Source organism: Corvus kubaryi, unplaced genomic scaffold (assembly GCF_017639235.1).
Source record: "Corvus kubaryi isolate FWS band 111438036 unplaced genomic scaffold, C.kubaryi_AGA036_p1.0 37396, whole genome shotgun sequence".
Lineage (NCBI taxonomy): Eukaryota > Metazoa > Chordata > Aves > Passeriformes > Corvidae > Corvus > Corvus kubaryi.
The window spans coordinates 1,796,253-1,809,524 of NW_024581135.1; the positions used below are offsets into that span (position 1 = coordinate 1,796,253).

The 13,272-nt window shown below is 45.1% G+C and overlaps 1 protein-coding gene across 5 annotated transcripts in view; it reads right to left on the reverse strand.

The window, feature by feature from the left end:
* Positions 1-107: 107 nt before the first annotated feature.
* LYPD6 (LY6/PLAUR domain containing 6) overlaps positions 108-13,272 on the reverse strand; it is a 32,004-nt gene continuing 18,839 nt past the window's right edge. For all 5 annotated transcript variants that reach the window (XM_042040492.1, XM_042040491.1, XM_042040489.1 and 2 more), the window contains 4 exons: positions 6,206-6,360; positions 4,397-4,495; positions 1,962-2,092; positions 108-337 (listed from right to left, as the gene is read on the reverse strand). In XM_042040492.1, the coding sequence (XP_041896426.1) occupies positions 143-337; positions 1,962-2,092; positions 4,397-4,495; positions 6,206-6,317 (537 nt within the window). In that variant the 5' untranslated portion in view covers positions 6,318-6,360 and the 3' untranslated portion in view covers positions 108-142. The remainder of the gene's footprint in view (positions 338-1,961; positions 2,093-4,396; positions 4,496-6,205; positions 6,361-13,272) is intronic.

The following is a 13,272-nucleotide window of genomic DNA, read 5'->3' on the forward strand; positions in this document are numbered from 1 at the left end:
TCCCCATCCCTGTCCCTCTCACTTGTCCCTGTCCCCATCCCTGTCCCATCCCCGTCCCTCTCACTGTCCCTGTCCCCATCCCTGTCCCATCCCCATCCCCCTCCCTCTCACTGTCCCATCCCCATCCCTGTCCCCGTCCCTCTCACTGTCCCTGTCCTGTGGCCGAGAGGCAGCGCTGTGCCAGCAGCGCCAGGCTCAGCCCCAGCGGTGTCGCCAGGCCGGGCGGGGCCGGGCGCGGTGTCCCGCTGAGCGGGGCCAGCGTGGCGAACACGGCGTCCGAGGCGTTCCGCGGCAGGGGCAGGTTGCAGATGCTGCCCTCGCAGCACGACGTGCACACCTGGGAGCAGGGAACGCCGCCGTTCCAGGGAGGAAGCACAGGGAAAACAGCGCTACGTTGGCAAAGCTGCCCACTGTGATTTTTCCCTCCTTTTCTCCCTCTCCTCCCACCTTTTTTTTAAATCCATCGATTGGGAGAACAATTTTTTTTCTCCCTTTTTTTCCTCCCCCTTCCTTTTTTCCCTGCTTTTTTACCATTCCCAAGTGAAACCCACTGGCCCAGTCACACTTCTGGCACAGTCCAATTATTCCATAAATTATAATTTGTATTCTAAATACTATATCTATGATGTGTCATATATTTTAGGTATTATATAATATACACGTTATATAAAGTATGTATGCTAGATATAATACATTATTCTCCATGAATTCTATATTATTCTCTATGAATTCTATATCATTCTATATGAATTCTATATTATTCTATTTTATTCTATATTATATATTACATCTAATTTGCTGTATTTATTGTGCATATATAAAATACATTGTATAGTATATTTTTATATACTTTATAATACGTATTATATGTAATACACTTTATATATAGATATACAAGATATAGATAATACATTCTATATAATATATAATATACAGTATATTCTCTCTATATCATGTACATTATATACAATATATGATGCCTAATATATATCCTATACTATTATATATTGTTATATATTATGTGTTTTATTGTATCTACAATATATTGTAGATATTGTAGATACATTAAATATATTGTGTATGATACATAGTATATATCATACACTATATATAAAATATATATTAAAAATTATATATTATATACTATGCTAAACCTCTCGTATTTTGTATCTCATATTATAGATTTTATGTAATATTCCTATATATTATATAATTTAAATAACATTATTTGATATTTTATAGAATATGTGTCGTTCAATTTTGTATATTGTATTTTGATATCATATTATTATGTAGTGTTATATATTGTTATATATTTTATCCTATTTATATGTATATATTTTATACAATATTGTATGTAATATACTGTAGATATTAGCCATATATCATATTCATTACATAATAAATATATATCACACATTATAGACTATATACTATATAGATCTAATATATATTCTATATTATTATAGATTGTATGTATAATGTATAAATTATATATACAATACTATATATCTAATATATTGTAATATTTTATATATAATACATTGTAATATTATATATTATATATATAGTATAAAAATATATTGCAGAATATATTCTATTATGCTATATATAATATAGCATAATAGTTATATAATGCTAACTAAATATTATATCCAATATATACTGTATACAATATATAGTATAGAATATTTTTATGTATTTTATATTTACATATACATATTATACTCATAAACCCTATAATTATTTACAATTTTATATTTATATACATAACATTTCATACAGATTTACACATAAACCCCAATTATATAAACTTTCCTATTTTAGATAGACTCACACCGACCATATTTTCTCGAGAAACTCCAATTCTATGAAGTTTTACCCACATTTACACATCCTGGATTTACCAGATAAGCTCCAATGACCCAGATTTGCATCTTTTACCCCCACTTTCTCCCTACCTTGTACTCCTCGTGCTTTATGTAGGTGCAGCCCGTGCTCAGACACTCCTCCAGGGGCACGCAGCGCTTGGTGACAGAGACGCTCTCCCCGCTGGCCTTCATCATGTGCTGGCTGAAGCAGTACCTCGTCCCTAAAAAACCATGGAAAAGCCTCATTCCACTTTACTGGCAGTCTACCAGCAGGAGAAAATAGGAAAGGAGTCCTGGTTTGTTTTGGTTTTTTTTTAAATACCAATTTTTGAGGTATTTGTTGTATGTCATCTGCTGGCTGAAGTGGTACTTTGTCCCTAAAAAACCATGGGAGAATCTTTATCTGCCCAATTCCCGTTTCCTGAGAGTCCACCAGCAGGAAGAAATAAGAAAGAAATCGCGGGAATTTTTAAAAAATAAGAATTTTTGATGTGTTTCTGTATAATGACACTGAATGCTCACCTGTGTTCAACCCCAGGCTCTGGTGTGATCCCAAGGATTCAAACTGCTCTGGAATACTGGGATTTATTCCCAAATGTGGGTCTGTGTTACAGACAAAACAATTCCCACCCATGGGATCATCCACTTACAGAGGGAAGTTTGGATAAACACCCCAAATCTTGTACACTCAGAGTTTAATTGGCATTATCTTTAAAAAAAATGGGAATATTCCCAATCCCTATTTATTTCATGTGTATAGGTGGAAAAAGATTATATAATATACAATAAAAATACTTTAAAATAATACTATAAATCATTTTTTCACCCTAGAGGAACATTTTGATCTGTTAATTTATTCCTCAGGCCAGACCATGGAATGTGTCCCTGAATTCCCACCACTTCCCCAAGTCACCCCATCCTCTCTCTTTTTCCTCCTTCTTTAAGCTACTCCTCACTGACATCTGTAAATCACCCCAAAAAATCCACAGCAGAACGACTGACAAATGGAATGAGGATTTATAAGGAATCCCATAAGGAATCTGGATTTTATTCCCTGCCTTATTCCCTAGAGGGAAGCTGAAGGTGCTTCCTCCAAGCTCTCAGAAAGGAAAACATTGGATTTTCCACACGTGGAACACCACTGTGTATTTATTTTCTACATTCTACCTTGTTTCTAATTAATCCAGCTTGTTAGTAATAAAATGATTGCTTTCCCAGAGGGGAAGAAAAAGGAGATTTCCATGTGTTTTCCAGCTTTTCCCACCCTAAAGCTCAGGTTTATGCCAGAGGGAGCGCTCTCTGTGCAGAAGCTCCCAGGATTCTGCTGGAAGTGCCATTCCCAGGAAATCTGGGCTTTATGTCTCCTGCTCTGGCACCAGAGCTCTCCCTGACAGATCCCACATGGAATAAATAAAGTTCCCAACACCCCATAACTCTTCTAAGGCTGTTTTATTCTTTATTCCTTTCTTTCTTTTGTTGTGGAATCATCTCGGAGCGATGTATTTTCCTGGCATGGGGAAACCGATGGATGGCTGTCACCTCCTGCAAGGCCAAGTGCTAAATCCACAACGAGGAATAAAATCCACACCCCTTTCTCCTGGCAAAACAAGGAATATCCGGGAATGTCGGTCTCATCCCGTGCCAGCCAGCCCGGTGGCTTTTATTGTTGTTGGTTGTAGCTCAAAGGAAGCAAATTCTGGGGCTGATAACGGGCCTGCCACAGGCTGCAGACGCAGGGGGGTCGTCCTCCCTCCAAAAGAAATCTTTTCCGAAGGCAAAATCCCCAAATAATCCAACTAAATGGGATTCATCAGGGTTGTGGATGATCTCAATGTCTTGGGAGGGTCTCGGAAGAGAAGTGGTGAAGGAGGGCAAGATCTGGGGATCTCAGCAGTGCCTGGATCTGAGATTTGAGGGTTTGTATTCCCTGAGCTGTTCCCAGCTTCAGGCTCCAAGGGGAATGATGAGATCAAACCACTGCAAATATCAAAATTCCAGCTGTGGCTGCCCTGAATGTGGATTTGTGCCAGAGGGGAGGGAAGTGAACACAGCCAGAACTGGTCCTGTATTCACCAGTAAGAGAAAAAAAACTCTTAAAAATCCTTCCCTATGAGAGTGGGGAGGCCCTGGGATGGAATTCCCAGAGAAGCTGTGGCTGCCCCTGGATCCCTGGGAGTGTCCAAGGCCAGGCTGGACATTGGGGCTTGGAGCAGCCTGGGATAGTGGAAGGTGTCCCTGCCCATGGAATGGGATGAGCTTTAAGGTCTCTTCCAACCCAAACCAATCTGGGGTTCTGGGAAAGCAGCATCAGCCTGATTTAATCCCCATCTGAGCCAGAGGAAAACAGGGAATAGTTCAAAGCCATCAACTTCATCCACTGCAAGGAGACAGAAAAGCTTAAAGGATTACTCCTTTAAGCAACCACCAGCATCCCATATTCCACATTTTTGGGAATAACAGGGCTCAGCCTGGCCCCTGGCAGGGATAGGTGGGTTGGGATGAAACCCTGGGAGGGGGCTGGTTACCTCGGGGACAGTAAACATCCGGAGCCCAGCGGTTGCACTCGTAATTATCCGAGGCCTTTTCGCAGGTGAAACACTTAAATCCACGAGGATATGGCGTGGCTGAAAGGAATGGAAAACATGGAGTTAAAAGGAAGAGATAATGGAGTCAGAATAGATAATACAGAGTTAAAAGGAATGGATAATATGGAGTTAAAATGACCCAATTAATCTGGTTCTGTGCTGCTTTTCAGGAGAAAGCAGCAACAGTTCTTCTCGTTAGATCCAAATTTCTCCCGATTTTCCTGTCGGCTTCAGCAGGTTGGTCCTGATTTGTAAAACCCACAGCAGGAGAGGCACACTGAGGTGCCCATGGACTCGTTCCAGCTGTGTTGACCCAGCCAAAGTGCCACTGCTGACTTCAAAGGGAGCTAATGGGAGCAAGGAATACTCATTCTCCTGGAATCAGAGCTCGCATCCAACCCTGCGGCTTTATCAGTGCTGATAACAAAATATCAGGTGGATTTAAACACTCTGGGAATGGTCCCACCAGGGAAAGAGCTGCTCCTGTTGAAGGCAGGCTCGTGGCCCCAAAGGGAACAAAACCACTTTGCTGAACCTCCAGCCCTGAACAGCAGCCTCTGTCCTAATTTATCTCACCAAACGAGGGCTAATTCCTTAATTGCTCTCCTGGCAGCACTTCTGTGGCACTTTCAATCCATCCTCAAGGTGCTGCCGCCTTCTCAGAAGCCAAATGGTGACCAGGTCACATTTATCAGTGAAGCCCTACAGCTCTCTGGGCCACATCTTCACCCTCCCTCCTCCTCCTCCTCCTCCTCACCTCCTCCCCTTGCTCTGGGCTGGATCCTGTTTGGGAAGGAGAGGTGAAGCAAGACGATTTCACTGCTTGTTTCCTTTCAGTTTTTAAGGACCATGAAATCACCCAGGAGCGTCTCTGGTGGGGCTGGGGCTGGGACAACACATGGATTAAATTAATCCCTCTCACCCTGGGTCTCTGACAGGTCGTGGTTATGGAATAAAACAGGAATTTCATCCTGCTTGCACAGAATGCAAATTTTCCAGCCAGTGAAGCAGTGAGTTTTCTGTGGGGAGAGAAGGCAGGGATGGCTCCACAGGCACCTTGTTCTCATGGAATTCACTAAGTTTGTGTCTGATAAGGAGAACAGACCGGTGAGAGTGCAGGGAAGATCTAAAGATGCACAACTCCATTGCTCCAGGAGTGCCTGGAATCAAGGCCAGAGCTGTCGGTGCTGCCTGTAACCCTATGAGTCCTTTAAACCCTTTTGGGCCTGGTTTACACAGAATCCTGGAATGGTTTGGGTTGGGAGGGACCTTAAAGCCCATCTTGCCCCACCCTCTGCCATGGGCAGGGTCACCTCCCACAAAAACTTGGGGTTTCTCCCACATCAACTTGGCCCTGTGGGAGTGGGGACTGTACAAACCAGGTGCCTCCCAACCCAAACCATTCCACGATTCCATGTAAAACCAGGTTAGAGGCAGAGCTAAAAGCAAACAAACAGAGCCACGGCTCAAGAACAAGTGGGAAAAATGAAGGAAATATGTGACAAGATGAAATTTGGTACAGAGAAACGCAGCACCCTAGTGCCATACTGGAAAATATTCCAGTGACCTCTGAGGATCACAGAAACCATAACTGGAAATGGCTCTGGGGTTGGGCTCCTGGGAGAACCTGAGTGCAAATCCAGAAGCTCAAGGCTTGGGATGCTCTGGAACAGCTCCGGGCTGCTCAGAGCACCCCACAGCGCTGGCTGCTGTTTCCCTTGTCCCTGTCCCGGGGTGGAGGTCACTTACTGGAGGGGTGGAGGTAGACGATGTCCTTGGCGGTGAAGTCGCGGCTCCGCGCGGCCGGAGCGCGGCCGGACAGGAGCAGGAGCAGCAGGAGCAGCCCTGGTGGCCAGGCCATGGCCCGGCCAGGACCTGCTCATGCGGCGGCCAAAGATCCCCACCTGGGCAGAGGCACAGAATCCCAAAATTAACCAGGCTGGAAAAGACCTCTGAGATCATCGAGTCCAACCCATGACCAACACCACCCTGTCACCCAAACCACGGCAGCGAGTGCCACATCCAGGCTTTCCTTAACAACCTCCAGGGACCGTGACTCCACCACCTCCCTGGGCTGCCCATTCCAGTGCCCAATCCCTCTTTCCATGAGGAAATGGCAGAGAGCAGGGATGAGCAGAGCAAACCCACAAGGACCTGGCCACCACCTCGTCCCCACTACCCAACCCCGGAGCCTCCCACTGCTGGGGTTATTTTGGCATCAACAGCCCTGGAAAAGACTTGGACAAAGGATCTCCCTGGATTTCCAGTGCAGTGGGAAGTTGCCTGGTGCTACAGGAGGTTGATGGTTCTGCTGACACCTCCTCTCCACCTTCCTCCTGACTCCTCCTCACTGCCTGGGGCCACATCTCCACCATCCTACGAGGTTCCTACTGATCTTATGTTGGCATTTCCTCTTGGAAAAGCCTCCATCTCAGAGCTGCAAACAAAGTGACCATTGGATTTTCCTCATCCATGCTCCAAAGGGATTTATTCCCTTTGTGATGCCATTAATAAACAGTTCAGTGTATTCTCCCAAGTCCCTGACTGATGGGAGCTACTTGAAGTGGAACCAAACAACCACTGTGGTACCATTCCTGAGACCATCCCAAAACCAGCACCTTTCTGGAGCATCCCAATCCCTGCACCCAGGCTGTAGGGAGCCATCCAGGGGCAGACAAGGCCAATAAACCATTAAACAGATTTTTAGAAACCCTTAAAAATGATGGAAGTGCCTCAAAAATCGAACGGGAGGGGAAAATCCTGAAAGGATGCGGCTGCAGAGCCAGGCAGGAGCCGACGGTTTCCTTTGGAATCCATCCAGAACACACAGGGTTGGGATGAGTTTTTTCCACCCAGATGGACCAAGAGATCTGCAACACCCACATATTTCCTAAGCAGCTTTGAATATGTGGCAGTTATTATTTAATAAATATTTTTGTTTGGGTTTTTTTTTCCTCAGGAAAGATGTGGCAGGGCTGGGGATGTCACCTCCAAATGTTGGTCCCACAGCAGAAATCCACCCAGGAGCAGCAGCACAAAGGTTGTCATTGTCCCTGCTGTTATCTGCATACAGCTTTTTTATTAAAACACAGAGAAATCCATAAAAACAATGAGGGAAAAAAGATAACACACAGCCCACTGCTTCAAACTTTGTTGGTTTAACCTCATGAAGAGGCAAATGCCAATTTCCATTGGATTTACTCCATAGATCCCTCTCAACCAGGGGAGAACAAAATCCTGATTAGAAGCAGACAGGAAGTAAAATAAACCTCTCCCAACCACGTGGAAGATGAAAGAAATGGGTCCATGTGGGATGTGGAGGGAGAATTTGGGAATTTTTTTATCCCAAACCACGCCAGAGAAGGTTTTACAAACCCCACTCTTCATTTCAAGACATCAGCAGTTTGCAGTGAGACCGTCAGGAGCAAAAAATGAGGATTTGATCCTGAGCTAGAGGACCGAAAAATGAGGATTCACATCCCAAAAGGAGGCGTTCGTCGCAGCTCAGCACCAACTCTCATCAGCAGCCTGTGATTAACAAGTTATCAACATAAAGAAAAAACAATCCTGGAATCATTAAGGTTGGAAAAGACCTCCAATATCATCAAATCCAACCATTATAGCGATATTTTAAGTTACAACACAGCAAGGTTGAAATAACGGCAGGAATTCCTCCCAAAGAGACAAAAATTTGTTGGGTTTGCTCATCAGAAGCACAAAAAGCTTTTGTTTTTGCAGAGCTGATCAAAACCTCCCAGCTGAGGACGTTGCTTTCCCCAGTGTCCCTTTTGTGGGACCAACTGCTCATCCAGCCCCTCTCCAAATCCTGTGTGGCAGCACTCAGGCACCAGATTCAGAAAAGTGGCTGAAATCCTCCAGCTGCTCCCTAAAAATGTTCACATCGTTCCTCTTGTAATTGCAAAGACCTTAATTGCCAACTTCTAATGAGTTGCAAGAAACCGTGAATGAACAGAGAGAATTCACTCCCCCACCTCGATTTTCTGTTTGAAACAGGTTTCATTATGGGCAAATCATTAAAATTTTTAAATCCTCTGGGTTAGAAAATTATCCAGAGCAAGGCAAGCAGGGCCAATATTTTAAACTGGAATTTAGGGGAGTAGAAAGTCCTTACTGAGCAAACACCTACCACCCTTACTGTCACCATTTGTCACCCTGGGCATGTTCCACCTGCTCATTCCATACACACAGGTAGGCGAAAACCAGGAATTACTGCAAGCATGGAAATATCCACTGCCAGAAACCCAAATATTTACTATTCCATGAATATTTTGAGTAGGAACACAGGGGTGCACATAGTTCTGTCATTGATGGGGGGCAAATATTCGGTGATGTTTAAGGTAACGATGATATTTCACAGAGAGAGAAGTGGAAAGAATACTTTGAATAAAGGTAATATGCAATAGTTAATAATTCAATTCATATTCAATAATTAGATCTATTTGAAATTATTTAGATATTAATTCAGTGTTCAGCACACTCATTTTCTCTGGTGTTGCATTCACACATAAAAATAAAATGTAAGGAAGGAGATATAAATATAGATATACGGATATGGATGCACTGTCTTAAAACGTGCAGACATTTCACAAAAACTTTGGTTTGGTTCCCAAAATCCTACAAAATTGTATTTCTCTACAATGATGGATTCTCTTCAGGAATTCTATAAGCCCTGAGAAGCTTCACCAAGGGTGTAAAGGGTTTTTCTTTCACTCACAAGCCCCTTTTAGTCCACGACTTTCAGCCAAAACCTCCAAACTTTGTACACAATTATATTTTCAGGAGTTATTGGTGGTGTATCGGCTCCTACAGAGCTAAACCTCTGCTGGCAGAGCAAATCCAGGGCACAGGCAGATATTTTTTCCCTCAAATCCCCTCGGCTCCTCTCCCAGAGCCAAGTCCTCATCCCAACCTAAGGGAAGTTGGCGCGGCCCGCTCGGAATCCGCTGCCGGTGGCAATGGGGGGGACACAGTCACATGGCATTTAGATCATGCCGTCTGTTGGTGAAAGGTCCTGGGCACTGACACAGAAATCCTGGTTAACTCAATCTTCCCAGCTCCAGCAGCACCTCGGAGGCGGGAAGGCGTTCCCATTCCCACTCCGCAGCGGGATTACTCCGGCCTGCCCTTTGCCCTGCCACGCTGCCTTGGAGATGAACCATTCGAGGCCCCGAGCAGCAGCCCAGTTGCCCACTTGTCAGGTCTCATTAGGGAGGTGACATCTCATCCTCGTTGTCACCAGCCCTGGGGACAATGGAAGGTCCCAATCCTCCCGGGAAGTGCTGGAGCGGAGGCGGATATCAGAGCTCCGGTTTTAGGGGAGAAGTGTTGATGGAGGGGACGGTTATTTTTAAGGATAGCTTTGTCCCTCCTGTCCCTCTCAAGCTCAGCCGGCTGACCACGACCAAATCCGTGACCTGGGCCACCACCAGCTGCAGGTTTGCAGTAAAAACACCATTCCAGGAGGGGAAAAAAGGGGAAAAAATAGGAGTCAGACACCAAATCTTCCCAAACAAACACTTCCCCAAAGCCAGGCAGGCAGGAATTCCTGATCCACGGCTGTTTCTGTGGTTCTCCTCATGCAAGTATGGCACAGGTTGTGGTGTTCTGTGTCCCCCACCTTGTTCCCATGGGAGGCAGAGAATTTCCCTGCTCTTCCTGGATTTCCGATGCAGTGGGAAGTTGTCTGGTCTCACGGGAGGTTGATGATTCTGCTGACACCTCCTCTCAACCTTCCTCCTGCATCTCCTCCTCACTGTCTGGGCCACACCTCCAAGTTCCTACAAGGTTCCTACTAATTTCATCCTGACATTTCCTTTTATTCTCCCCCTTGGAAGAGCCTCCATCCCAGAATGCCCTAAATCAAGCCTTCCTTGAGTGAAATAAGCCAGGAAAAGTTCCCTCCCAGCGGGCAGGAGACTTTCTGAGCCCTAAAGCAGCGATCACAGCATGGCCAGGCAGCGCCATCTGTGAGAAACCGCCGAGACCTCAGCACGAGCTGCTCGCTCCCGCGAATTCCGCTGTGCGGGGTCAGCTGGGCCATCCTTCCACGGCCTTAGGATGATTATTCCTCAGTGGGAAATGAAGCCATGGGAACTCCGAGCAGCCTGACGAGGCTGGAAGAGCTGTTCCTGCAGGCACACTCTTCCCTCCAGGAATACCTCCCCATGCACCACCCCAACACAACTTCCCCCAATAACTCTGCAGATTTTCCTCCTGCCTTTCTTCCGAGGTCACACAAAGCTACAGGTTGGACTTTCCATGACTGAGTTGACAATATTTGGATTGGTTTTCATCTCCCTCCAGCTTCCAAATCCAAACCTGCCTCTCTGCCTGTGTCATCACTGTCCAACGACAAATGGGAATGACGACGGAACGTTTTCCGTCTGGCAGCTGGGCCAGATCCCAGACAACAATCTCAGGGACTGTTGGTAACTTCACCAGCTGTAATTGCCTTTTCCCCCCCTTCTCCTTTATCCTGCTCAACCTTTTTGTGTCTATTCTATTTATTTCTTTTGGTTCCCACCACACGTGTCAAAAGGTTATGAAAAAAACCTGGAATTCTTAGGAATTGCCTCCAAATCCATGTGCCATTTAAGGGATTTTCTTGGCAGTTTCACCCCAGGAATGGGTAAATGTGTGTCCCCCTCCCCATAAGATGGGATGTGGCCAAGCTCTTGTATCCAAGGAACCTCTCGGAGCTCTTGCAGAGGAGTTCGCTACCCCTCCTCAATTACAGTAAGCAAGAGTAATTAAACAATCAAACACAATTAGTGCACTAATTACTCCCAGGAGCGTGGCCCACCTAATCGCCTTGCTGCTAATTACAAAGCCTGGAGTTCATTGAGCTAAAAGCCCTGGACCTGGGGAAGTGAAGGGGGGGACAATATGTTCCCTCTCACGCCGCCTTCCCTCGGATGCAGTTTAAGCTGTAACAGGATGTGATTCCAAGATTATTTTACAGGCAGCACTTGGCTTCTGTTTTCAACCTGAACCACTCATCTTTTCAGTCCCACCAGCAAAACTTTTCTCAGGTCCCTCATCTTTTAATGATCTGGGGTAAAATGTCACTTCTATTCACCCTCAGGATAGTTTGGCTTCAGAAAAACAGAGATGGAATAAATATATTCTCCTGGAATATCTAAGGCACTCAGTATTTGGCATTAGGGACAGGGAAAAAAAAGGGAATTTAAAATTAAGCCAGGCCACGATATAAGAAAAGATAATTTCTGCAAATTAATTGTCAAGCTGAGCTGGTGAAAGTGGTGCGACACCACTTTTCCTTCCTTTAAATTACGTGAAATATTCAAACCCATGACCACAAATGCCTCTGAATCAGCAGGAAAATGGACATGGATGATCCAATAAATCATTTCAAGACCTATTCTTGGGGTTTTACACAGCCTGCAATAGAGGCAGTGAGGGCAGCAAGCCCAGGGGGATGTGGAAAATCAGGATTTAGCTCCATTTGGGAATTCTGGAAGCTCCTCAGCACATGGGCTGACCTCAATAAATGGAGAGCCCCCAGACAGCCCGGCTCCACACAGACAGGATAAGGAAACCATGCGTGAGCACAGAAATCCTGGGATTTTCCTGCTAATAAGACACAAACCCCCCAGTCACTGAGTTCCAGTGGCCAAGGGGAGCAGGGCAGTTAAATTATTCCCTAAATAAACTTTTAGGTTCACTGGGACAACTGAAAGGGCTCCTCTTCCCAAGGCAGAGATGCTGTGGATTACGCTTTCCTTCCTGCTCCTCAGGAAAGTCTCATGGCCGAAGGAGGAAGGGGATCACCCACAGAAGGAATTTCAGGACGGGGAGGCTGGTCCAGGGCTGGTGACAGCACTGGAAGGGGGCAGGGTGGTGAATTTTTCCTGGGCACAAGAAAAATGAAATCCCGAGGAACAGAATCTATGAATGAAATTCAATTTTGGTGAAGCTCCATGTGGAAACAGCGATTGGGATCATTCTGGACCATCTTTCCTCCTTAGATTTAAGCCAAGCAAGAGCATCCCAGATACTGGGAAAAAGGGAAAGAATTGTGCAGTGTGACCAAATAAAGTGCAGCCAAAACGATGCCAAAGAAACAAGGGAAATTTAAAAGCAGGATAATGTATTCCATGTTTATGACAAGAGCTGGAAAATTATCTAAGCTGCAACCAAGACATGAAACCTGTCAAGAAAATACTTTCCTAGTCCATGTTCCAGCTTGGCAGGTACATAGAAAGAGCAATTTGAACAGAATGGGATGAATTTTTAAGGTTAAATTCTTGTTAAGTCAAGAAAATTGGGACAACCTGGGAGGATCCTCAGTATTTTTAAAGGATCAAAGGAACAGCCGCCGAGCCCAAGGTTATCCTGGGTAAAGTCCTGGAGCAGTTGATTTGTGCTGCAGCAACAAATATTTCAAGTAGTAAAAAATTACAAGGGAGGGTCGTTGGGATGGTGTGGAAAATAGATCTCCAAACAATCCCATCGTTTTCCAACGGGCAGGATCTGGCTCTGGCTGTGAAAGGAGACTGTTATAGGGAATAATTGGGGGGAGACCAAAGCAGGAGCACCAAAGCTCCTCCTGATTACAAAAATGAGCTCTACCCAATTAACCAAGCGTGCTCAGGCCAAATTAAAACCCAGCTTAGTGACATCTCAAAATCTAATTGGTGAAAAGGGCACCTCCGAAGGAGGGGGTTTTTTCCCCCATCTCCCAGCAGTTCTGCATTCAGTATTTTTACGCCAAAAGTATTGATAAGAAACTCGTTGATTAGAGGCTGACGGGGACATGAAAGAGGGAGTCTGTC